Source organism: Equus quagga, chromosome 6 (genome assembly GCF_021613505.1).
Source record: "Equus quagga isolate Etosha38 chromosome 6, UCLA_HA_Equagga_1.0, whole genome shotgun sequence".
Lineage (NCBI taxonomy): Eukaryota > Metazoa > Chordata > Mammalia > Perissodactyla > Equidae > Equus > Equus quagga.
In genome coordinates this window covers 135,316,910-135,344,364 of record NC_060272.1, presented here as the reverse complement: position 1 = coordinate 135,344,364, position 27,455 = coordinate 135,316,910, and the positions used below count along the sequence as shown (strand labels likewise).

The following is a 27,455-nucleotide window of genomic DNA, read 5'->3' as shown; positions in this document are numbered from 1 at the left end:
CTCCCAGCACATAGTTGTGTATCCTAGTTGTAGGTTCTTCTGGTTCCTCTATGTGGGAGCTGCCTCAGCATGGCTTGATGAGCGGTGCCATGTCCGCACCCAGGATCCGAACTGGCAAAACCGTGGGCCATCAAAGCAGAGCATGTGAACTTAACTACTAGGCCACAGGGCTGGCTCCCCAGCAAGCTTTGTTTTTGGGTAGAAATTGAAAAACTGATTTTGATGTCCATGTGGCACTGCGAAGGACCCAGAATAGCAACAGAAAGTTTGAAAAGTAAGAACAAAGTTGGAGGACTTCATATTACCTGATTTCAAAACTCATTTTAAACTCTAGTAATCAACTCAGTGTGGCCCTGACGTAAAGGTAGTCATATAGGTCAGTGGAACAGAATTAGAGTCCAGAAGTAGACTCACACATGTATGGTCAGCTCTTCTCATCAGAAGCCCAAGGTAAGTAGAGGGAAAGGACAGTTTTTACAATAGCTGGATATCCGCATGCAGAATTAGAAAGAACGGGGTGACGTCGGCATCATGGCAGAGTGAGTTATTCCCTTGGTGTCTCTCCTCTAAATTGCAACCAATTGGACATCCATTGGTCAACAGAAGATTACTACACAACACACAGAATACGTGAGAGATCCATTCATCTGTACATCTGAAGGTGGGTAGACTGAACCCTGGGAGGCAGTGGAACTAAGGGAGCAGCCCCTCCTACTGTCCCAGCAGCAGTGATCCAGAGTGTGAAGCCTCATGCTGATGTGCGCTCCTGTGAGCAGTAGCTGTGGGAGCAGAAACAGCAGGCACCGTGGCTCACGTGACTGCAAGTGGAGCAGAAACAGTGGGTGCCATGGCTCATGCGACTGTGAGCAAAGTGGAAACAGTGGTGCTGAGGCTCGTGTGACTGCGAGCAGACGCAGCAGGGGCAGAAAAAACAGGTGTGGTTTCCTCCCTGCCTGTCTCCCAGGGGATCCATCACACGCACCTGCTTTCTCTCCCTTGGCAGTGTCCAGGTCTTTCCAACAGCAGGGATGGTATACAAAACCCAGATTTTCCTGGCTGTGGTGGGGCACACTTGCCTGAGTTTTCAAAACACACTGGCTAGTGTCAGAGACAGAGGCTGTATAGTAACCAATAACAACAACCTGCTTAGGCCCTGCTCCCCACCAGCAGTGGCAGGTGGAACTTGTGACCAGAGCCTTCAGGAACCACAGCAGAACCAGTGACCCAGCCCCAAGTGGCGGCACCCCTGACACCAGCTACACCACCAGTGGGGGCTGCAAACAAGTCTCTGGGTCACTAGACCCCAGCAGTGATAGCGACACCTGTGAATCTGGCACAGCTGGCAGCAGTGCAGCCAGCACCCTGAGACAACCTGGGGAGCAGCAGTGCAGGGCGTGCATGGGGTGGCAGCATCCAAGCCCATGAAGAGCCTGTGGGGGAGCATGTGACCCAGGTGACCTGGGGAGCAGCAGAAGTGCTCGCAGCCTGGCGACCCTGTCGCCGATGCCTGAGACTGCAGCAACATTGTAAGCAGCAAGGCACTGGCAACCTCAGAGGCACAAGCGGCACAAGGAGGACACTGGTGATGCCTCTGGCAGAGGCTGGAGAGTGGAAAGTGCAGGCTCTCAGATACAACCAGAAGCAGCTCAGAACCAAAGTAACCAAAGCCATACCCAAATAAGCAAGGTGGTTACTACCCCAAATGTGCCAGCAGAGGATCTTTTCATCAGACACCATGAAGAACTACAGTAACACAGCAGAACAGAAAGAAAATAACAGCTCTCCAGAAACCAAACTTGAAGTCACAGAAGACTATAATCTAACTGACAGAGAGTTCAAAATAGCTGTCATGAAGAAACTCAATGAGGGGCCAGCCTGGTGGTGTAGTGGTTAAGTTCACGCGCTCCACTTTAGTGGCCTGGGGTTCGTGGGTTTGGATCCTGGGCATGGACCTACACATCACTCATCAAGCCATGCTGTGGTGGAGTCCCATATACAAAATAGGGGAAGACTGGTAATGGCTGTTAGCACAGGGACAATCTTCCTCACCAAGAAAAAAAGAAGCTGAATGAGAAAACTGGGAAAGACTGGTTAGTGAGGGTGGGAATAAAATTAACAGAAGGAGTACTTCATCAAAGAGATTGAACCTCTAAAAAAACCCCAGACATTCTGAAGATGAAGAACACAATGAGATGAAAAATAATATAGAAAGCATTAAAAATAGAGTAGATGATACGGAGGAAAGAATTAGTGAGCTCAAAGATAGAAACCTAGAAATGATTCAGGTGGAGGAGAGAGAACTAAGATTTTAAAAAAATGAAGAAATTCTTTTGAGAAATATCTGACTCAATTAGGAAAATTAACATAAGGATAATAAGTATCCCTGGATGAGATGAGAGAAAGGAGCAGAGAGCTTATTTAAAGAAATAATAGCTGAGAACTTCCCAAACCTGGGAAGGAATTGGACACGCAAGTACATGAAGGTAATAGAACTCCTAATTACATCAAAAAGACCTTCTCCAAGGCATATAATGTTGAAACTCAAACGTCAGTGACAAAGAAAAATATTAAGGGCAGCAAGAGAGAAAAAAATAACCTGCAAAGGAACCCCTGTTAGGCTTTCAGCAGCTCTCTCAGCAGAAACCCTACAGGCTAGGAGAGAGTGGAATGATCTATTGAAAATAGTGAAAGACAAAAACTGTCAGCCAAGAATACTCTATCCAGTGAAATTATCCTTCAGATATGATGGAGGAATAAAATCTTTCCCAGATAAACAAAAGCTGAGGGAGTTCATTGCCACTAGACCTGCCTTACAAGAAATGTTGAAAGGAACCCTCCTACCTGAAACAAAAAGGCAAAGTTTGCAAAGCTTTGAGCAAGAATATAAATAGAATCAGAAAATTGCAGCTCTATAGCAGACTAGGTTAGTAAGCAATTATAACATAAAAGATAAAGGGAAAGAAAGCATCAAAAATAATTATAACCACTTTAATTTGGTCACAAACTTACCACACAAAAAATGATAGTGTGTGATGACAAAAACATAGAAGGGGAAGAGGAAAAGGACTGAACCTGCATAGACTAACAGAGATAAGAGGCTATCAGCAGACAAAGGACCATCTCATCTATGAGATCTTTTATATAAACCTCATAGTAACCACAAAACAAAAAATCAGAGCAGAGTCACAAATCATAAATAAAGAGAAAACTGAGAAAAACATCACAGAAAACCACCAAACTGAAATGACAGACAGAAATACAAGAAAAAAGAAACAATAGAATTATAGAACAACCAGAAAACAAAAGACAAAACGGCAGTATTAAGCCCTCATATATCAGTAATTGCTCTAAATATAAATGGATTGAATTCACCATCAAAAGACAGAGTAGCTGGATGGATTAAAAAACAAGACCCAATGATATGCTGCCTCCAGGAAACACATCTCAGCTCTAAAGACAAACACAGGCTCAGAGTGAAGGGATGGAAGAAGATACTCCAAGCAAATGGCAAGCAAAAGAAAGTGGGTGTAGCCAAACTTATATCAGACAAAGCAGACTTCAAGACAAAAAAGATAACAAGAGACAAAGATGGGCATCATATAATGATAAAAGGGACATTCCACTAAGAAGACGTAACACTTATGAATATATATGTGCCTAACACAGGAGCACCAAAGTATATAAAGCAGCTCTTAACAGACGTAAAGGGAGAAATTGACACCAACTCAATAATAGTAGGCGCACCTTAACACGACACTTAAGTCAGTGGTTAGATCATCCAGACAGAAAAGTCAACAAGTAAACAGTAACCTTAAATGAAACACTAGAGCACATGGACTTAATAGATGTATATAGAACATTCCATCCAAAACCAGCAGGATACACATTCTTCTCAAATGCACACGGAACATTCTCAAAGATAGACCATATGTTGGGAAACAAAGCAAGCCTTAATAACTTTAAGAAGATTGATTTCACATCTTTTCTAACCACAATGCTATGAAACTAGAAATCAACTGCAAGAAAAAAGCTAGGAAAGTCACAAATATGTGGTGACTAAACAACATGCTACTGAACAACCAGTGGATCAATGAAGAAATCAAAGGAGAAATAGAAAAATACCTGGAGACAAATAGAAATGTAAACACAATATACCAAACTTTATGGGATGCAGTAAAAGCAGTGCTAAGAGGGAAGTTTATAGCAACACAGGCCTACCTTAATAAAGAAGAAAAATCTCAATCTTACATTATACTTAAAAGAACTAGAAAAAGAAGAACAAAGCAAGCCCAAAGTCAGTAGAAGGAAGGAAATAATAAAAATTAGGGCAGAAATAAATGAAACAGAGACTATAAAAACAATAGAAAGGATCAGTGAAACTAAGAGCTGGTTCTTTGAGAAGATAAACAAAATTGAGAAACTCTTAGCCAGATTCTCCAAGAAGAGAGAAGAATCAAATAAAATCAGAAATGAAAGAGGAGAAATTACAAAAGACACCACAGGAATACAAAGGATTATAAGAGAAAATACTATGAAAAGCTATATACCAACCAATTGGAAAACCTAGAAGAAACGGGTAAATTCTTAGACTCATACAATCTCCTAAAACTGAATCAAGAAGAAATAGAGAACCCGAATAGACCAATGAGAAGTAAAGATTTGAAATAGTAGTAAAAAACCTCCCCAAAAGCAAAAATCCAGGACCAGATGGCTTGTCTGGTGATTTCTGCTAAACATTCAAAGAAGATTTAACATCTATCCTTCTCAAACTCTTCAAAAAATTGAGGAGGATGGGATACTTCCTAGCCCGTTCTACAAGGCCAACATTACCCTGATAGCAGAACCAGACAAGGACAACACTAAAAAGGAAAATCACGGGCCAGTAATGCTCACAAATGTAGATGCAGGAATCTTTGATGAAATATGAGCAAATCAAATACAACAATACATTAAAAGAATCATATGCCACAATCAAGTGGGATTTATTCCAGGGATGTGGGGATGGTTCAACGTCTGCAAAGTAATCAATGTGATACACCACATTAACAAAGTGAATAAAAATCACGTGATCATCTCAGTAGATGCAGAGAAAGCACTTAACAAGATCCAACATCCATTTATGATAAAAACTATCAATAAAATGTGTATAGAAGGAAAGTAATTCAATATACTTAAGGCTGTATATGACAAACCTACAGCCAACATCATACTGAGTGGTGAAAAACTGAAAGCTATTCCTCTGAGAACAGAAACAAGACGTGGGTGCCCACTCTTGCCAATCCTATTCAACATAGTACTGGAGGTTTTGGCCAGAGCAATTAGGCAAGAAATAGAAATGAAAAGATCCAAATTGGAAAGGAAGAAGTAAAACTGGCAGTATTTGCAGGTGACATGATTCTATATGTAGAAAACCCTAAAGAATACACCAAAAATAATCAGCGAATATAGTAAAATTGAAGGGTACAAAATCAATACACAAAAATCAATTGCACTTCTATACACTAGCAAAAAACTTGTGGAAAGAGAAATCAAGAATACAATCCCATTTACAATCACAACAAAAGGAATAAAATACCTAGGAATAAATTTAACCAAGGAGTTGAATGACCTACACAATGAAAACTGTAAGACGTTGTTGAAAGAAATCAAAGGAGACGTAAAGAAATGGAAAGATACTCTGTACTCATGGATTGGAAAAAATAAACATGGTTAAAATGTCCATATTATCTGAAGCAATTTACAGATTCAATGCAATCCCAATCGGAATCCCAATGGTATTCTTCATGGAGAGAGAACAAAGAATCCTAAAATTTTTATGGAACAACAAAAGCCTCCAAAAAGCCAAAGCAATCCTGAGAAAAAGGAACAAAGTTGGAAGTATCACTTTCCCTGCATTCAAAATATACTACAAAGCTGTAATAATCCAAACAGTATGGTACTTGCAGAAAAACAGACACACAGATCAATGGAACAGAATTGAGAGCCCAGAAATAAAACCACACATCTATGGACAGCTAATCGACAAAGGAGCCAAGAACATACAATGGAAAAAGGAAAGTCTCTTCAATAAATGGTGTTGGGAAAACGAGACAGCCACATGGAAAAGAGTGAAGCAGACCAGTATCTTACACCATACACAAAAATTAACTTAATATAGATTAAAGACTTGAGTCTAAGACCTGGAACCATAAATCTAGAAGAAAACGTAGGCAGTACACTCTTTGATGTTGGTCTTGGCAGTATCTTTACAAACACCATGTCCAGTCAGGCAAGGGCAACAAAAGAAAAAATAAATAAATGGGACTACATCAGACTAAAACCTTCTGCAAGGCAAAGGAAACCATCAGCAAAATGAAAAGACAACCCACCAACTGGGAGAAAATATTTGTAAATCGTATATCTGACAAGGGGTTAATTTCCAAAATATATGAAGAACTCATACCACTCAACAACAAAAAAAGTGAACAATCCGATCCATTAATGGGCTTAAGGTATGAACAGACATTTTTCCAAAGAAGATATACAGATGGCCAACAGGAACATGAAAAGATGTTAAAATCACTAATTATTAGGGAAATGCAAATCAAAAGTACAATGAGATATCACCTCACACCTGTCAGAAATGCTACAATTAACAAGACAAGAAATAAGCATTGGAGAGGATGTGGAGAAAAGGGAACCCTCATAACACCGCTGGTGGGAATGCAAACTGGTACAGCCACTGTGGAATACAGTATGGAAGTTTCTCAAAAAATTAAAAATAGAAATACCATGTGATGGAACTATTCCACTTCTAGGTATTTATGCAAAGAACATAAAAACACAAAAGCATAAAGATGAATATACACCCCTATGTTCACTGCAGCATTACTCACAATAGCCAAGATGTGGAAGCAACCCAAGTGCCCATCAACTGATGAATGGGTAAAGAAGATATGGTGTATATATTCAATAGAATACTACTCAGCCATAAAAAATCCCCCAAATCATGCCATTTGCAACAACATGGATGGACCTTGAGGGTATTATGCTAAGTGAAACAAGTCAGAAAGACAAATACCATATTATTTCACTCATGTGGAAGAGAAACAAGCACATAGATAAGGAGAACAGATTAGTGGTTACCAGAGGGGAAGGGGGCATCGAAAGGGATAAAGGGGCACACATGTATGGTGACGGATAAAAATTAGGCTATTGGTGGTGAACACAATGTAGTCTATACAGAAGCTGATATATAATAGTGTACACCTGAAATTTCACAATGTTATAAACCAGTTTGATCTCAATAAAATAATTTAAATAAGAAAATGAAAAGAATAGAAGAAAATGTAAGAGAAAATCTGTATGATTTTGAGACAAAGATTTCTTAGCTGAGAGAATGAAAAGCCAGCCACAGAGTGAGAGGAGCTATGTGCAGAGTACGTTTGTAATAAAGGGCTCATATCCAGAATATGTGAAGAAGCGTAAGAAGACACAAGCCAACAGAAAAAAGAGGAAAAAATTATGAACAGACATTTTATGGCATGTTCCATGAGCAAACAGAGGTGCTGTGCCTTGTTAGGGAATGCAATTAAAACCACAGGAAGAGGCACCGTAGACACCAGGATGGCCAAATGGAGGACACTGATGGCACCAAGTTGCAGCCTTGCGGCTCTGGGATGTGGCGGGTGGGAAACATGATCCAGAAGGGCCACTTTGAGAACAGTCTGGAAGTTTCTTACAGAGTTAGACATGCGTCTGCCATCTAACCCAGCCATCCCACTCCTAGGCATTCACCCACGAGAAGTGAAATCCTGTTATGCAAGGACATGAACCTGAGTGTCCTGAGCTTTTTTCATCCTAGCTTCAAATGAACCAAACAACGCATCGGCTGGTGAGCTGGGGGACAGCATATAGTGAGATCCTGATGGCAGTGAGAGGAGCGGACCTCTCTTGCCATGTGTGTGAACCTCACAACAAAGAAAGTGTGCGGGATGGCTTGTCTGTGAAGCCCTGGAGAAGGCACAGCTACAGTGACAGGAAGCAGAGCAGCAGTGCCTGGGGCTGGGCTGGAGGGTCACAGGGAAGCTTTGGGGTGACAGAACCGTGTTTCCTGGTGTGGTGGTCACATTAATGTATGCAGTTGTCAGAGCTCAGTGCTTAACCTTGACGGATTTTACTGCACGTAAAATATATCACTGAAACTGCTTTACAAAATTATGGTCTCTGATGAACCAGGCTACCCGTGTCAGCAGTTAATCCTTTCACTGTCCCTGATGGCTGTCTTAAACATTCCTCCCTCCCTTCCAGACCTCTCCAGTTTCACGCTCTTTCTCTCGCAGCTCCTTTGTCTTAGGATGTGGAGAGCCTCCCTGCTTCTTGCTCCCTTGGCTGCATTCTTCGTACATGTCCATTTCCCGTCCTTTTTCCACCCGAGACTAGCCCGCACTGGCATTCTTGAGCCGTTGTCATGAGCACATCTGGGGAGCCTCTGTGTACCTCATCCCGTCAGCCCCTTTCCTCCTGGGTAGCAGCTCTCTCTTGACCCTCAGCTTGTAAATGGGGTCCAGCCTTCTCCTAGCTCCCTTCCCATCTGCAGATCACCCAAACCTCCCGCAGTGTCCCCAACAGCATAACCTCCAGCTTGAATTTTGGCCTCCGCAGTGGGCCTTGGTTCTGTATTCCTTGCGACTGCATCCTTTCTTTGACTCCCCTGTGAGCTAGCTCCCCAGTTGCAAGTGCCTTCCCTAGGGTCCCTCTGCCTTGCTGTAGTCCTCACACTTTTCCTCTGGGACATCTCGCCCGCTCTTAAGGATTACGTGGCCATCTGTATGTTGATGGCTCTCCAGTGTGCTTTTCCCAGTGAGACCCCTTCCCCGAACGTGGTGACCCCGCTGTCCTCCAAGCCGTCTCCACTTGGACTCTCCTCCTGTGCCCTAGACTTGACCTTTCTAACTCGGAAAGGTCGTCCTGTTCTCTAAATGGATATATTCTCCTGTATTTTGTTTCCCAGCCAGTGACACCACTGTCCCTGCAGTCCTCAGGGTAGAAGTTGGGAATTCTCTTTGATTCTTCCCCTCCTTGCCTTTAGTCTGACCTCTGACTCGCCTGTCCTCTCCTGCCAGACCACTGGTGCTGCTGGTGATTGGGTTTGTGCAGGAGCTGTTTGTGGTCCCTTTTTGGCCCTCTGCCCTCATGCCCGTCCTCCTGTGCCTCACACTCGGGCCTGACTTCATACCTCCTGTTGACCATCTTTCCCTTCATTGACAACAGAGGTTGGGGTTTCATGGATCTGTCAAGAAAAAGTTGGGAGGACTACCATAGTGTTGCAAACTTTTAGTTGTTCTGAATAAGAATATTAGAAGAAAGGGGAACTCACCATCCACTATCATTTCAACACTAAAAGAGGCCTAGTTTAGAAGACAAGACCAGAGAGTAGTGGCCAAGTGTGCTCCTTGGATGTGGATGGGGCCTCCACCTATTGGCTCCCACAGGCGCCTCAGCCAGCTCCTCTGTCAGGTAGGGACATGCAGAGTACGCCCACTGTGTCTGTGAGGGTCAAGTGAAATAATGCCTGCCCAGAGCAGTGCCTGGCACATAGCTCCCGATCCTAGGAAAGTGACACCCCTGCCCGGGAGAGGACCACCACCCAGGGTGCTTCCGCAGGGCCCCGTGTGCACCTATCTGTCAGAGCCTGGCCTGCTGGGGCCCCTTGCTCAGGAAGTGTGACGAGAGTTCTTCTTTGTTCAATTGTAGTGCTTTACACACTTCAGATTTAAATCCGATGAATACTTCAGTGTGTCTGCGTAGCAGTTTCTACCTGCAGAGCTATGATCCCATTTAGCAGCATCTGTGGTTAATTGTGTTTTAGCAGCCTTTTTGTAGCTTTATTTAGGCAAGTGAGTACGAGGCATTGATACATGTCATAACTGCCAGGACTCTTGAAGGCGTGGCCATTGGTGATTACATGGCAGTTGTGGTATTGCGACGTTTTCCTCACTCTTGACTCCTTTAGAAGCTCTGGGTCTGGGGTGTGTTCCGTGATTCATGGGTGGAGGGCTGGCTAGAACAGACTGCGGACCCCTCACACAGCTCTGAGACCGCACTCGGAGGGTCTGTGCACAGTGTGGACACCCCCTCCCCACTCTGCTGGCCATGTCCTTCCTCCTGGTGTCCTCCAAGGGCCCTGTGGGAGACTGGTCAGCCCTCTGTCTCCTACAAGAATGGGAGCCTCTTGAAGTCAGGACGCTGGGGCTGCTCTATCCTGCTTTCTGGCACAGCGTCTTACCTACAAGGAAATACTGACCAAATCATGTTCCTAGTTTCCTTCCCTGAAATAGCCTGGATTCAGAGTATTTATAATCATTGCAGTTTGCTGTTTTCCAAGAGGCAGGTGAGTGGATCAGGTTCTTCTGCTTCAGCAGTGACATCACGTGAAACTGGTGTTTAAGTGAGCAGCCAAGAGCTTGTTTGGGAGGCTGCACCCACAGTCTTAGGATCAGAGTTTTCACAGTATGTTCAATTAGTGGATGAATCCTCTGGGGACTGAGAGTGGCTTTTAGAGGTCAGGCCAGACACACTACAGATAACCAGTGTGTGGAAGACCGAGTGTGGCTGTGATTTGTGCTTTGGATTCCGTGCTGTCGTTATTGTTGTCCTGATAATTGGTGTAAAAGTGGTGTGTATTCCTGTTTCTTGATAACTTCACATCCAGCAGTTAGTCTTTAGACCGTAGGACAAGGAATCAAACAACCGTGGCGCCTGCAGAAACGTGCGTGATGTGTTTATAACATTCACGTGGGGTTTGGATGCCAGCTGGGAGATATCAGGAAGGGTTTTTTTGTTCTTTTTCACTTAGTCAAAATTTATTTCAGACTAATCAAAATGTTAGTACTGCAGTTTCTTATCTTATATAAATACTTCATGTAAAACTTTGAAAATGTAGGTACTGTGTCACCTAATCCCTAACAGCACACTATAAGATTTTCAAAAGCAAAATAAAATAGCAGCGAACTTTGACATACTTAGGAGCAGCAAGAGTTCACCTGTGTAAGCTCAGTGCTAGTCAGCAAACACCAATCTGCTTTTATGCTTCGAATGGTTATTTTTAACTTTGCTTCATTTTTTTTTTTTAAAGATTTTATTTTTTCCTTTTTCTCCGAAAGCCCCCCGGTACATAGTTGTGTATTCTTCGTTGTGGGTTCTTCTAGTTGTGGCATGTGGGACGCTGCCTCAGCGTGGTCTGATGAGCAGTGCCATGTCCGCGCCCAGGATTCGAACTAACGAAACACTGGGCCGCCTGCTGCGGAGCGCGCGAACTTAACCACTCAGCCACGGGGCCAGCCCCAACTTTGCTTCATTTTTTTCAAGTATGTATACTTCTAACATTTACATTTTCTAAAAATCTTTATAAAGAAAATATTTTGTCATAAACTATATTCTTTACCATAAATTAACATGCCATAAAGTAAAGCGTAGTCCAACTAAATGCACCATTTTCTCCACTCCAGAGTCAGGTGTAGGTAACACTTAATATACTTTAGAGATATTTTTTATTGAAGGCAGATGTCTGACTCCTGTATGCAAATTGGAGGAACGTGATTGGTAAGAAATTCTCCCTCTGAAGTTACCTCCCGCCTCCCGAGTCCCCACACACACCATCTGGTGGGCAGCCATTCACTTTGCTATTTCAGGGGCTCAATTTGTGGCTTTAGTTTCCTAAACATCTGAGGATTTCAAATTTCTGTCAGTATAAAGAGAAAGACTTAAGTGGCAATAAATCATATATTCTGTTTGAGGAAAAGTGCATAGGATAAAGATTATTTAAGAAGTAAGTAAAACTTTATCCGTTTTCCCAGGCCACAAGTCCTGTTTAGCCTGTTTGAATTACACGTGCGCACACATCTCAAACAGAGCTTAATTGGCTCTTCCATAGTTTCCTGGATCTGTGGGGTGGGGGGGCTAACTTTCTGTATTAAGAAACCGGTGTATATAAAAGTATTCCGCTAACTTGCGTGGCAGACCTCATGCTGATGTTCTTTTCTGAAGGTGTAGGACAGACATGCTTGCTGGTCACTGTTCATGGAGTGACAGGCATGGAACCATGTGGACAGGCTCAGGCTCTGGTCGGCGCACAGGTGTAAGGTTCAAAGGAGAAAGGAACTGAAGTGAAGAAAAATTTGAACGAGAATATCCATTCTTTAGAAGGGAGGATAAGTGTCATCCAACGCAAAAATATGACATCTATAGATTTGGAAAATGCTCACTTTGTCTTAAAAAACAAACCGGAAGTGTTCTGAATGGGGTTTTGAGACCACTTAGAATTCGAACAGGCTCTGTACAGAAACGAAACGTATACAGTGGTTTGACCTCATGAAAGAAATGATTAAATAAAACAAAATTTCACAAGTCTTCATGTCTATTATACAATATATTAATGTGTGATAGATCGACAGTGCGGTGTCTGGATTCTCCCCGAGTCTGTATGATAAACCACCTGTCTGCTGGATGCATTTCCGCCTGGGACAGCAGGTACAGTGGAAGTGCAGACCTGTTCACGTTTACCAGGAAAGTGGGAGTCTCACCTCTGACAAGGGACCTGCCATTTTATTAGAAGCATTTTATTTCCATCATGTGAAAGTTAAGACCCTGTCAAGTTATCCTTTCTAGTGGTACATTTTAGAGGGCTTTGGAAGAGTTTTTAATTAACATTAGAAGAGACTAGAATCTTGGATTTTAATGGAATCCTTTGCTGCTTTGGCATCATTAGTTTAATTTAACAGGTGAAAGGTAATATGGTAACTACACTGTACTGAATTTGCAGCTGTAGAAAAATGTTTGATTTTAAAAATATAACCAAGATGAGACTACAGAATTATAAGCAGTGAAATACTAGAAAACTGTGAATAAAAATTGCTTCTTTAGCAGGGACCCTTCATTGTTTTGTTTTTAGGAGTGTGGGAGTGATTGTTTTTTGGGTTTCAGACGTTCTTATAATGTAGTTGTTTCTTAGCTCCCATGTTGCAGCCCTTGAATTGTTAGAACAATGGATGGAAATCAGACACTGAAGGGTCAGAGACCGCAGTGAGGACTGCCCACGGGGTGTCTCTGAGGGTCTGCAGGTGGCTGCCCTGGGCCGTGTCACGCTTCTGGCTGCTCATGCCACCCCAGGTTCATCTCCACCTGCAGTGTGGGTTCCAGGGATGCGTGGGCCCTACCTGCTGCTTGTTCAGGCGGCTAGCCCTGGTGTCACGCTGCCTGCAGGCTCGCAAGGCCCACAAGGCCTGGTGTCAGGGGCAGGCCAGGCACCCCTGACCACCAGGGCTCCTGACGGGGTTCAGAGGGAAATACAAAGTAGAGGTTGTGGAGAGAGGCAAAGGCACAGGGGATCCTCACAGGTGGTGGAAGGGGTGCCTGCTGGCCTGGGATTCTGAAGGTCACAGGGGAGGCTGGTGAGGCTGGGGTGTTCCATCCTGTCCACCGCCCGGAGGCGGCAGCAGTGCACATGTCCCTGTAGGAAACAGGAGACTGGGGGAAAGATGATGCTGAGAGGGAAGATCTTTCACGTAAGAGATATTTTGTGTGGGGCAGTTATCATCAGTTTCCACACAGATAGTATCTGTTATTTGATTATCCTGCCTAGAGGCAGAGGAGTGAGGTATACAGTCTCTTGGAGGTCTTTTCCAGCTCCAAATTTTTGTTTCTTTACTTGCAAAGCAAGTAACTAACAATTAGCAAGCTTGCTACAAAGCGCCATAAAAAAGGCAATTGCTGATAAATGTTTGCTTTTTAATTAAACAGAATTTACTTTCTGTCCTTGGAGATAGAAAACATATATGTTTCCAACTTTAATTTAGATGTGTTATAATTTGTTTGACTTTTGTTTTTTCCTAACATTAAACTTTGAGGCTAAAATAAAAACAAAACTGCTCAAAGAAAAGAAAAAAGGAGAAGAAATGGGCCTTCCACTAAAGTATTTTGAAGTCTATCTCTGAGCAGCGAGCTCTTCATTTATTGGGTCTCAGTGTTAATTTTGTTTTTACGGACAACTGAGGACAGATGCCTGCAGCTCTCCTGGGTATCGACCCCTGCAGTGGGATGAACAGATGCTATTCAGAGGGTCTTTGGGAAGATTTAGCAACGTAAGGGGCTGCACTTTTTGTGGCTCGACAAATCTTGCTGCGTTTTTTTCCGTTGAAGGTATGTAGAGATGTGCCTCTGTCTGTGGTGTGGATATCCGTGTGTGTAGATACACGTAGTCATGATTAAGGTGGCCAGCATTTTCAGGGAGTTTTTCTTTTCCCCATTGGATTCATTCTTTTGACACTCAGTTTTCCAGCCAATAGGAATGTATGATTTATGATTTCCCCCACATACACATTGTGGCAAGGTTTTTAAAGAAAGTACAAAGTGAAAGTTGTGTGAAAAGTTTACTAAATTGCTGAGTCAGCTGGCCCTGAGATGCATTGTTGCCCGCCAGCTTCTGCCCCAAGGATGGGGCAGGCACAGGGCACCCCCGAGCTGGCTTTGGAAGGCTGAGTCTGAATGATGTGGGAGGGCAAGGGCTGGTGAGGTGGGGGAGGGTCTGGGCCGTGGGAAATTACAAAGCACGCAGGCTTACGGTGGTCTTAATTAGCCACTGAAGGATTAGGGGCCCTTTGATTACAGGATCTGTTCGCTTCAAGGATCTTTTAGCCACAGTATTGTTGGGGGTGGGTAGTGAAGACGGGTATCTGTAGGAATGAAAGTGACAAACACTCATTTTCATCGAAGCGGACGTGATGGTGAGCTGCTGCTCTCTTGTCTCTGGTGCCCAGGGGCAGCGTGCGCACCCCTGGGGTAAAGCCCTCTTCCTGTTTTGGCCATTTTTATATCCAGTAAATTCTGTTCTCACCGTGTTGTCATTTTTCTGTTCTGTATGTAAAATCCTTCCCCAACAGCCAGCCTTTCCAGTATTGTACACAACATAACGTGGTAATCCTAGGCTTTTTGAGTGCCAAGGGACATGGGTGGGCAACTAGCCCCAACTGTACTTAGGGACAGGCAGTCGAGGCCCAGAGAGGGGGTTGTCCAGGCCCCGGAGCTCGAGCCCGCGGGCCGCTGCAGATGCTCCCCATCCCCGTGGTGTGTGCGCCCCAAGGGGAGATGTCGAGTGTTTCTGTCCTGACTCCCTGCTCCTGGGCTGCTGCCAGCCAGCCCTCCTCCCTGCCCTGCTGTGGGACTAAACACCCCAGATGGCAGAATGGTTGGACTCCCATTTCTCCCAGACTGATGAACGTGTGGCTCCAAGACTGCTTAGCCTGCAGCACGTGTGTGTCTGTGGTTCTTCTTTTTCTGAGGGGGATTGGGTTTCTAGGCATGTTCTTGTGATCTGCCCCCCACAGACATTTTGTCGTCCTCTAGAGCTCATTATGATGGGATTCACCCTCAGCAGATACTGAGACAGCTGATCAAGTGCAGGCAACATTGTTTAAGAAAAATACTGCTTTTTTAAAAGGAAATTGAGTGTTTTCTGGGACATCTGCAAATTTGCATGATAGTAACTAAAAAGTGTAAATGTCTGTTTTCCTGAAGTTTCTTCCATCCCGTCAGCTTAGGCAACACAAGTTTATTATCTTACAGTTCTAGAGGTCACAAGTCCAAAATGGGTCTCCCTGGGCTGAAATCAAGGTCTCAGCAGGACCACATTCCTTCTGGAGGCCCTGCTGCCTGTGGCCCGTCCTCCATCGTCAAGGCCAGCAGTGGCCGGCTTGTCCTTCTCCACGTCATTTCTGAAACCAGCTCCTCTGCCTCTCTTTCCCCTAAGGAGACCCTGAGGTGGGGCCATTGGAGTCACCAGGGCCACGGGCTTGGCCTGAGGTCAACCGGCTGCTGCGTGACAGCCACGTTCACAAGTGTGCGGGCTGGAGTACCCAGCTCTGGAGGCCAAGCCTTTGATGGTTTTGCCCTCTTTTTTTATCTTTATGGTTCAGAACTAAATAGGAAATAGAGATGTCATTTCATGGTATTATTCAGTTTCTTTTAATTGCTGGAAACAAAGTTAATACCTGATAGTCTTTGTTTTTAAGAACAAGGGCATAGCTATAATTATAGCATAAATTTCATTAAATTCAGGTATCTTTTTTTGCATGTACTTTTTCATTTTCATGAGAAATTTCAAAACCTTTTTTTTTAAATCTGTTTACTTACCTTTTCTTGTTATCAGCTATTCTGGGGCGGTAAAATATTTCTACACTTTATTCCATGTGTCTTTCACCAGACATGTTCCTTAGCATCATGGGTACTGTTTTCCTCCTGTTCAGAGCTGGCCTTGGGCTCTGCAGTGTACTTGGGCGCTTGGGGATGTGTTTGCCCTGCACAGCTTCCTGGTGGCTGGGAGTAAAAGAAAGGAAGCATTGTGACCTGGGGCTCTCGGAGCTGGCTCACTGTTGCTGGTGGGGTGCAGGGCCCAGACTCGGGATGGGTGGTGAGGCAGTCAGTGCTCAGTGACCCAGCTGGGTCGCAGCAGCTGAGTTGTATTCATCAGCTGAAAGGGAGATCCAGGGCTTGCACCTCAGACGACAAAGTCTTGGGGACCAGAGCTCACGGATGGGTCATAATTAGACCCCTGGGAGGACACGCCTGGAATCCCGGGCCCTGTGTTGGGAATTAGCATGTTGACACATGCACTTGTTTTCTCAGGTCCGGGCCCACCAGCTGGTCTTGCCGCCATGCGACGTGGTGATTAAGGCCGTGGCCGACTACGTCCGCAACATCCAGGACACCTCGGACTTGGATGCCATAGCAAAAGATGTTTTCCAGCATTCTCAGGTAGAGATGCAGGCTCCCGGGCTGTGCTGTGCGTGGCGGTGCAGCCCAGGTTTGGAAGAGGCTTGAGAGCACATGCTGGCGGGCGGTGTCCAGGAGGGCTGGCCTGGCTGTCAGGCCTCTGTGCTGACCGGGAGGGTTGGACCTCACCTAGCTCCTCCAGCCTCCCGCTAGCCTGCACAGAGGAGGCGCTGAGGTAGACGAGTACTCAGGTGTCTGCTGCTCCTGGAGTCTCCGTCGTCACTGGAGAGGGTTTCTACCGAGAGGACGGACGTGTCAAGTGGGTCGAATGGGATTGTGAGCCTGACCATTTGTTCCTTCAGGGGATGGTCAGCAACTCCTTCCTTTTTTGGAAAGTAATGAATGCCAGTGTGTCAGGGTTAGTAGAAAACTGAGGTTTGTGTGACTTCCAGTCCTCTCTCCGAAGAGCTGGAACCACTGCTCACCTTGCTGGAGATGGGAAGTTCGCCTCTCCAGGTGGCACCTGGGCCCTGGCCAAGGAGGGGCCGAGGGATTGGGGCTGCTCCCAGAACCCAGGTTTCCTGCTGCCGCGGCAGATTCCATGTTAACTACATTGCTCTGAGAGAATTAATGTTCGATTTACTTCTTTAATAATAGAGTGTTGATTTTCTTGAAGGTTTTAATGTCATTCTAAACTCTTTATCTAGATACATGTGCTGAATTGTAAAAATATGTTAATACACATGACCGCTGCACACTAATTTACCAAGATTTTCCTGTGTTTATTTCAGTCTAGAACAGATGACAAAGTTATTCGATTTAAGAGAGCAATTGGCTATTATTCAGCGACTAGTAAACCTATGGCGTTCCACCCACCACATTACTTAGGTAAGTAAATCAGCCTCGGTGATGGATGCTGACCACGCAGTGACCAAAGGGTTCCACGAGTCAACCGAAGGCCTTGTTGGCTTATTCTTTTGAAAGGAGATCTCTGCAATTATACAAATAAGTATATCCAGACCTCAGGAGCAGCCTCAGTAGTGATCCTTGATGGTGCTGAGGAGCAAGAGGGACCTGGAGCCTCTTGAGAGGGGGGAGAGCGGGGCTGGGCCATGGCCAGGAGGGGCGCGATGCTGCAGTCTTGCGTCCCGAGTGCAGGACACCAAGGACACAGAAGACCCCCCCCCCCCTTTATCTACAGACCACACACATGTGGTGCACGTGTGTCCCCTCTTCTGTTGCCCTTTTTTTTTTTGCAGAAGACCAGATTTAACTCAGATTTGAAACTGGGGAATAGAAGCAATTAGAAGCTGTTGGCCTGAAGCCTGCTTGGTAGTGACTGTCTCCTGGAAGGCTGGACAACACTTGCCCTAAGTTCCAGCCTCCTACCGAGTGAGACAGCCTCTGTTAGAGTCCAGAGCAGGAAAGCTGTGAGCATCAGTGCTGCCGGCTGTGATTTCAGTCGTGTTCACTTCCTGCAACGGAAGAAGGCGTGTCCTGAGACCTCAGAGGAACTAGCCTTGTCACTGGTCTCAGGAGGTTAATCCTGCTGATCATGTCCCCGATGGCACCTTCATGTGGGGGTGCTCATTCATTCGCTTATCCAGGTGCAGTGCTGCTGTGTGCCATGGCATGGGGAGCAGAGACCAAAGGTGTGTGCTGGCTCTCTGTAGCCGTCTGCGGGTGGATGACAGACTAATGAGTCTGGGTGGTCTTGTGCAACGTGAGCCAGGAGATGGGGCAGCCGGCATAGGCCCAGCTGCCGTCAGCGCTCCCGAGGGGGTGCGCTCGCTCTGCTGCTGCTCCTGCCCCCACTGTTCGTTTTCCCCCCACAGCCAGGGGAGTGTTTAAAGATGTCAGTCAGCCCATGCCACTCCCACACTGGGAACAAGCTCCCGACTCCACACCTGCTGTCACTCTCCAGGTCCTGGCTTCTTTCCTGCCTGGAATGTGCCACGCTAGCTCCTGCCATGGGGCCTGGGCACCGGCTGTGGGCCTAGAGCCCTCTCCCTCTGGCTTTCTGGGCTTGGACATTCCCATTTCTGAGACCCAGCCTTCACTATCGCTTCTCTGGGGCCTTTCTTGACCGGCCGAGCTACTTCAGCCACCAGGCCATCCTGTCCTGTCACCTCGTTTTAATTTCCTGCACATTTCTGCATGCCCCCTCTCCCATTCCCAAGAACGTCAGGTCTAGGGGAGCCAGGACCTTACCTGCCACCTTCTTTCTTGTACCCCCCAGCAGGCAGATGTTTGACAGAATGACTTAATCCACGAGAAGTTGTTGAATCAGGAGAGCGAAATGTTTGGATGTGATTTAGGGTTACTCTTGGAAAAGGTGCCAGCCGACACTGGCAGGTGGTGTTGGAAGGAGGGAGTCTCGCTGGCACATGGTACGTCAGTTAAGGTGGGACGTGATGAGGACAGATCATGGCATCTGGGTTTGACTCCAGGCACAGGTGACGTCAGGAGATGCTGTCAAGACAGATGAGAGCTGGGTGCTGACCCTGGGGTGGACATCCTGATTCCACCTCCAGCCTCAGATTTCCTGTTTTATTAAAATGGGATGCGTACATGAAAATTAAAAGAGAAAGTCTGTGTAGAGTGCTTCAAAGAATGCTTGTTACACAGCCGACACTGTCATGGTTGTTTCTTAGGAAGAGTGGCCAGAAAGGCAGTGAGTGATTGATGTTGAAGTGAGGGGTCAGAATGCCTGACGGGAGCTCTCAGGAGGACGGCCAGTCCTTGTGTGACAATTGTGGTTTAAACAGTCATCATGGTGTACTTGGGACTAGAGCATTTATTCAAGAGGAGGAAAATAGAAAAAGGATAGTCTTGACATTTGGCCTTGAGCTGAGCAGATGATAGTTTTGAAGATGTTTAGAGGAGGCAAGATAAATTTTAAATTAGGTTTAAGTTTGAGGTTCTTAGAACATATAATATTCTATAAAGTGCTTTCATATTTTTATTAAATCATCAAACAACATTGTGAGTATTTAGTAAATGAAGTCGATTCTTACATTTCACTTGCACACTCAGTGGCTTATTGAGTAGCTGTGTGAGTGATGAGGACCTGGGGTGTTTAGGGGGTGGTTTCAGGCAGGTTGGTGTGGCGATAACTACCTATAAATCTTCTGTGAAGCCTTTCCTGGTGCTTCTGACTGTTGCAGGAGTCTGAATTGTGCAGCATGGGACTGAGGCTCTGGCACAGAGTTGCAGCGGGGAGCCGGGTGGGGAGCTCAGGCTGGCTTGTGTGTGGAATGTCGGTACTATGGCAAGAGGCTGTGGCAGGATTGTGAGGGGAGGTTTATTTCAGGTTACACACACACACACACACACAGTGGGAGCCAGCAGAAATGGGTTCAGGTAAAAATCATTTTTGTTGTTATTTTCTGATGAGTATAAAGAAACAAGTAATCTGGAGATGGCCCTCATTGATTTTGCCAGTATGTGCTATTAGCGTCCCATTGTGGAACCAAGTGGAGAGCAATGACCGAAATGGAGTTTAGAAGAAACAGCGCGGAGTGGGGGCATGCTTTCTTGGCATCTGAGTTAGCGCCCGAGACGTATTTTTCCATAAAAATGTTCTTATAAGTAGAGGGTCAGTCATGAGCGATCTTTTCCCCCAGACTCCATTATATTACTCTTATATTATTCTGCAGGAAAACTCATTCAGAATTTTGAACAACCAGTGTTGGAACGTAACTTTCTCGTTCATTAGAACTTGACTGTATTAATCATTTTAGAAATTGGATCTTGTGTAGGGTTTAGGAGACATTTTAATGACTCACACTAGAAACTTAGAGTGTGGTTGTTGGGAATAAAATGGGGAGAGTTGACTCTAAGCAGAGGTTTCTCAACCTGGCTGGGATTTTAGGTTCTACCCAGAACTGCGACACACGTCCAGATCTTAGTTGGGCTCAGGAGTCTGTATTTTCAAAAGGAAAACCTTCCTGGCCAGGCCCATGTGGCCTGGCATCGAGGAGGGACTGCTGTGTCTCATGCCTTTCCTTCCGAGCCTGTGGTCCCCTGCAGTGTTGAGAGGACCTCAGGTCTGCTCACAGTCTCTGGTGGTGTGGATCCTGCAGCGGGAAGTGCACACGCGTCCTGTCCCCTGCCCTGCGGTGCGAGGAGGCCTGGTCTGTGGGGTGTGGGAAGAGAGTGTGTTTGCTCCCTACTCTCTGCACTGTCAACTCCCAGAAATGATCTGTTCCTCGTCAGTTTTTAAAATAAGTTACCAGTGAGGTTCGTAGTAGTTTTCAAGCATTTACACTGTCAGAAACACTGTTGGGTACTGGGGATATAGAGATGATTATGACTTTGTCCTTTCTGTCACGCCACTTCACGTCTACCATATCTCACCAGAGAACCTGCAGGCTAGGTGTAAGCACAAGTAAGACACGTTAGAATTTCATCATCAGCGATGTTTGGTTCCCTGCTTGGACCAGTAGTTCTCAAACCCACTGTGCTTCAGAATCATTGGCAGAACCTAAAAAATGATGAATAACACAGAGATGCCAGAGGCCCCTGCACGTCTGTGGATGTGGACTCTGTCGGCACGAGCTAAGCCTTGTGTGTATGTAAAAAGCTGCACAAGCAAAACCAAGGCCCAGTGAGTCTGAAGAAGCATGCACTGTGTCTTCCTGGCCTTTCTCAGTGAAAAGTAGGTGGGCTTCCACTACCCACCTACTAGAATGGCCAGAATCTGAACACGGACGCCACCAAACTCTGGCAAGGGTGTGGAGCGGCAGGAACTCTCCCTCATGGCTGTGGGGATGCAAAGTGGGCAGCCACTGTGGAAGACAGTTTGGTGGTTTCTTACAAAAATAAACGTACTCTTGCCCTATAATCTAGCAATCATACTCCTTGCTCTTTACCTAAATGAGTTTAAAACTTACATCCACACAAAAATCTGCGTAAGAACATTTGTACTGGCTTTATTCATAATTGCCAAAACTTGGAAGTGGCTAAGATGTCATCCTTCAGTAGGTGAATGGATAAATAAAACTGTGGTTCATCCAGACAGCGGAATAATATTCAGCACTGAAAAGAAATGAGCTATTAAGCCACGAAAAGACATGGAGGAACCTTGAATGCGTATCACTAAGTGAAAGAAGCCAGTCTGAAACGGCGACGTACGGTGTGATTCCAACTCTGTGACATCCTGGAAAAGGCAAAACTATGGGGACAGTACAAACACCAGTGGTGGCTAGGGTGAAGGTGGGAGGGATGAACAGTGGAGCACAGAGGATTTTTCTGGCAGTGAAACTGTGTATGATACTGTAATGGTGGTAAACGTCGTTATACCTTTGTCCACACCCATAGAATGTACACCACCAAGAGTGAGCCCTAATGTGAGCTATGGACTTTAGCTTTCAATAGCAATGTATCAATATTGGATCATTAATTGTAACAAATGTACCACAGTAATGCAAGGTGTATACTTTCTGCTTAAGTTTTCTGTAAACTAAAACAACTCAAAAAAATAAATACTATTGAAAAAAGAGAGTACATGAGCTTCTTGATGTGTTCCGTCCATGTCAGGCACCATGCTGGGTACTGGACGGTGTGGTCAATGGGGCTGATGTCATTCTTGCCCTTGTGGACGAGTGAGATGAGAAATTGTACAGGTATGTGAACAGGAGGGTCAAGGAAGACCCGTTGGATTAAACAAACACTTGATTAAATTAGCACTTGATTCTACTTGATTGAATTAATGTTGAGAGTGGCGTTTGAAGGTAGAGTGGGAATTTAGCAAGGTGACAATAGGGAGGAAGTATATATGTAGTAGAGACAGCATGTGCAAGGATCCTGAGGTGAGAGGACAGGGTGTGGAAGGAACAGGAGAATGTGGTTGGAGCACAGAGCAGGGAAGGATGGTCAGGTGATGCTTGTCAGAATGGTTTACAGTAGCCACGCATTGCCAGAGATTTTGGACTTACTCTTAGGATTACCTATGAAAGCTCATTGAAGGGTTTTTCATTGTAAAAACTTTAATTGTTTTGAAGTTATACTGTATTTGTACAGTAAATAAAACAAACATCCATGGACCAGGGGGAGGAGCTGTGAGCGAGGTGAGGGGGCGTGCAGAGAGCGCTGTGCAGCCAGAGGAGGAGGAGTCCTGGCAAGGACAGCTGGCAGCTGGAAGTGAGGAGGTGGCTCCTGCAGCACTGACAGCTCCAGACCCATGCAGGTGCATGTGGCTGCCTGGTGCTCCACGAGGCGCCAGCCGTCCTAGGAGAAATAGTGGTCAGCTCTGCAGCTCCTGCTGTGCTGAAGGGCGTGGGAGAGGTGGGGTGGGTGGCCAGCACCCATCGTCCAGATCCTCCTCCATCGCTCCCCTGAAGGCTGGGGTTTGAAGTGAGAAGGAGGGTGGAATAGGCTTAAACTGTTAGGGGGATGACCAAAGCTGTAGGGGGCGAGGGTAGACAGAAGGTGGGAGGTGACAGTGGCCCCCAGTCCCTTGAAACACAGAAGTGGGGGTTCTGGTGGGGCCCAAGAGAGCCTGCAGGACTGCACGTGCAGGTGAGAAGGAATTGTGCAGAGATGACCATGTTGCAGTAGGAGCTGTCACCACCGAGCAAGGAACAGACCATGCAGTGGCTACAGAGGAAATACTCCTGCCGTCACAGCTGCCTGGGTGCTGGTGGAGGCCCACAGCGTTCCATCTGGATGGGCTTGCCGGGTCAGGAGCCTGCCTCAGCCTGTGTCCTGACAGGCCCCTGAGGCTGGCCCCCTTCTACCAGACTGGGTCAGAGGATCCCGATTTATGAAGTGCCGGATGACAGACCTTGATGCCGAGCACTGGTGACCTGTCCATGAGAGGACACCAGTGCCTGCTTTCTTGACCAGAGGGATTAGAGCTCTGTAGCTGGACCCTCGGGCCTCGGGCTTGGAAAGCACATGTGCACACATGAGGGAGAAGCGAGGCCGCTTGGTGGCTCTCGTTCCGGGCCGGGGCTCTGCTGGCAGGCCTCACTCTCCAGTGACCGAGATGGGGGTTCACTCACCTGCTGTCCCATTGACTGTCACTGGCTTTTTGGGCCTTGTTAACTAGCGTTTTGGAAATCCGGCTCTACTGCCCAGCTACACACATTTCCAGCACATGAGGGCATGGTTTGGAGATGTCACCCCTGGCCGTGAAGATCAGTCTGAAGAAGGAGAACCTGTGATGCCACCTGCCTGGGGCAGAGGGCAGGAAGCAGGGCTGGGAGCCAGCTGCTCCCGCGGCTCTCAAGACCTCGTCACCTGCCACCTCGCCTGCAGCTGGGCTCCTCATGCAGGGACGGCCCAGTCTCCTGCCCCGAGGCTGGCCACACGGGGCCCAGGGACCCATGGTGGGGCCAGCGTGTACACAGTGCGATCCCTGGCCCTGTTCCTACCCAGCTGTGTGCCTCTGAGGCTCCCCGTCCCTTTCCCACATCAGCCTAAGAGTTTTTAGAGCCCATCTCACGTCCCCGGTGGGATGTGTTTTGATCTCCTTAGCTGGTCCAGTGGCCGTTGCCTGAGCGTTTCAGTGTTGGTGTTGTCACGGTCGCCATTGGTTTTGCTGTCATCAGGCGTTTGATGCTGTGCTGTTGCTACGCTTCGTGAGTAAGCTTTTGAAGTCTGGCATTCTTTTAAAATCTGTGTAATAATCAGTCTTATAGCTTTGCTCACTAAACCCACTCTTTCCCAGATTTTTACTTAAATTTTAGTATGAAAAGTGTTAAATGTAACAACAGTACACATGGGATAGGTCGTGAGCAGGTCTAACCAGCGATGGTGTGTGCTTCACCCCTTTCTTTCCTTAACAACACACACTGGGCTCTTCTATAAGCCATGGCTCTCCCCTCAGACAGGTCTTTATATTTTCTTACCTCATATGTACGGAATAATAAATAGTAGAGTTTTGATTTTTTGTTAAATACCGTATTGCGCATGTCATTCTGCACTTGCTTTTTTTTGAGATGTGTCCATGTTCTTCCGTTGCTGTCTTTGTGAAGCTGATGCACCTGGCGTGGGGTCGCGGCCCTGGCGTCTGACTGAGTGGGTCTGCAGGGGAGGTGAAGGAATTCCTGCGCTGGACAGAAGGTCCACCTATTCTCGCTTCTCCTTTCTCCTCAGTTCCCAGGTAGATGGCGGCATTCTCTCCGTTCTCTGTGACCTTTCATTCAGGCTTTAGAGGGTTTATTTTAGTTGGTGTGGTATGAGGTGGTATAGACTGTCTGGTCTTGTGGCTTTTTGAAAGCTTGTTTTTTTAAAAACCTGAAGACTGGTCATCTTGGAAGAACTGGAGATCCTTCCTCCTTTCGTCTGCTGTCTGGTTTACGAGACTGCAAGGTGTGTCTTCTCGGTGTCAGTGGTGGGGGCTGCCAGCTCAGTTCACCAGGGACCCCGAATGTAGCCGTTAGCCTTTCTTTAAGGTGTGTTCCTCTGACGTCCATGGGTGGACTGAAAACAGCTTATCTTGTTTGATGGTGGGTGTAAAACCACGAGGGCAGCCTGATGAGAGTTGAGTGTTTCCTCTCTGTTTTCCTGAACTTTCCTCAGTCGGTGCAGACACAAGTGTTCTTTGCTATTTAACACTCACAACTCAAGCTCAGGTTGAGTGAACCCAGGAATTGAGTACATCTGGTTGAAATTTGGGATTCTGTCTCCAGACTTGGGCACCAGGTGGATTTGAACGGTTCTGTGCCCTTCGAGGTGCACATGCATGTTCTCCAGCCTCAGGGACTGAAGAGGTTGAGCAGCAGGGGTGCTGTGGAAGCAGCAGCTGCTCCCGGCTGTGGAAGGTTCCTGCACTGCAGTCAGGCGGTCAGGGGAGCAGCCATGCCCTTTCGAGCCGCTCCAGTTCTAGAAAGGTCTCCATTACATTGACCTGAAGCAGCTTCCCTGGATGAGCGTGTCCCCTTCATTAACAATCCTTTGACACACCCACTCACTTCATTAGTGACCTTGCTCTTCTCGGCCTAGTCTGTGCTCAGCCTTCTCTTCGAGGGCTTCCCTCCTGGATGGTGGCCTTGAGCTTTCCTCTGGGGCCTGGCGGCACTGTACCTGCAGGTGGGCATCAGGTACCCCAGCTCTGAGCTGCCGCGGGTGGAGCTCACCAGGAACTGACAAGGCTCAGTCCTCTCAAGCTGGACAACTCTGGCTCCTGGCTCCACCTGGTGCCTGGCCCTCAGTCTACTGGCTTGCTGGATTCCTAGGCCAGCCTCCTGTCGCTTCCTGCTGTGCCCCCTGCCCACCCTGTCTTCTCAAAGCTGTTCACCTGGGAGAGGATGGAAACAGATTACACAGAATTCTGCATAACTTTGTGCCTTAATTTCTGTAGAATATTGGTGCTGAGGAAATACGTCTATTTCAACATGGTTAACATAGCCGGGAAATTTTGCTTTGTTCTTTTTTGCAAGTATTGACAGTTAGTGTTGGTGCTAGGGAATATATTGACTTAATCTTTGAATCTGAACTTTCAAAGCTATATTTTTTCTGGAATACTTGAAAATCATGCAGCGGCACCTGTCTGCATTACAGGATTAAAGAGCTGTATTTGCAGTGTAACATCTCTGCAGTAATATGCCCAGCAGTGGATGACTACTCGTCGGGCTGGGGGCTGGGGCAGCGCTGATGAGTTCTCAAGAAAGTTGCTTGGTTAACACCATTCCTTTTAAAAATCTGTCTTCTTTGAATTCAGAGAAAAGCTGGAAGCTTCACAAGGGCCTGGGACATAGTTTGAGGAGCAGGTCCTGAACCGTGACTTGTCTCTGGGGTGCAGCTGCGGGGGCTACCTTCTTCCTTCTCAGAGCAGTCCTTAATGTTTAAAAAATGTTTTTTAAATTATGAAAATGTTTTTCCTATGATAATTAAACACTTTTCCCACTTTTTTCTCCCGTCGTCTGTCTTCAGTCTGTGCGCTTTCCCAACAAAAGCCCGCCTCTCAGTAAGTGTTTGTGGAGGGAGAGAAGGAGCAGCTGGCGGTGTAGGGCTCCACTCTGTGAGCTGGCGTCAGTTCTGAGAAAGATGTCCTTGTCACACAGAAGACAGTGGCTCTGCCCAGCTGCACGAGGGCCTCAGAACAAGAGCTGATTTACCGGGAGGCCTGCAGGATGCAGAGGCAGCCCCGGCTCTCAGGCACCTCTGCAGCCTTCACAGAGTGTAGACAGGTTAATTTGCTTCCGAGCCTAGGGTGTGGTGGAACAGTAGCCAGCTCTGTGGATTGTCTGAGGTTTATTTGAGGTCAGTGATCGCAACATGATTTTAGAAAACGTTCTTTCCTTGAAAATCTTTGCTTTTAAGTCGTAATATAGTTAATTTGTTTTTAGGGAAAGGTTGTGCTTTTCAGGAAGTTTGTAGCATATAATGGGCAGAAACAGAGTGAAACAAGAATGCCCATCTTCCCTGAGCTGCTGCTGCTGCAGGATTGATGAGGCAGCCTTTCGTGTTGTTCTCAGAAGTCTAGTGTGCTAGGTCAGCTACGAGAGGCTGTCAACGGGACTCTAGAGTTTGAATAGATTTCATAATATTCTTTGGCCCAAAGTCTGGCCACGGTTTAGAATCACCCGAGAAGGGACTTTAACAGTTCCAATGTGTTGTATCTCACACTCGGAGGTTCAGATCTCGTGGACTTGCTGTTTGATCAGGAATGTCTCCTTGTGCGTGTGCATTCATGTCTGTATGTGGTGAACCTGGATGGGATGAACGTGTGTGGTGAACGTGTGTGCACGTGGGCACAT

At 46.3% G+C, this 27,455-nt stretch overlaps 1 protein-coding gene across 1 annotated transcript in view; it reads left to right on the top strand.

The window, feature by feature from the left end:
* Positions 1–27,455, top strand: part of LOC124240822 (constitutive coactivator of PPAR-gamma-like protein 1) — a 109,588-nt gene that overhangs the window by 30,590 nt on the left and 51,543 nt on the right. Inside the window, exons 5-6 of the mRNA XM_046663917.1 lie at positions 16,660–16,788; positions 17,538–17,634. Of these exons, the coding sequence (XP_046519873.1) occupies positions 16,660–16,788; positions 17,538–17,634 (226 nt within the window). The remainder of the gene's footprint in view (positions 1–16,659; positions 16,789–17,537; positions 17,635–27,455) is intronic.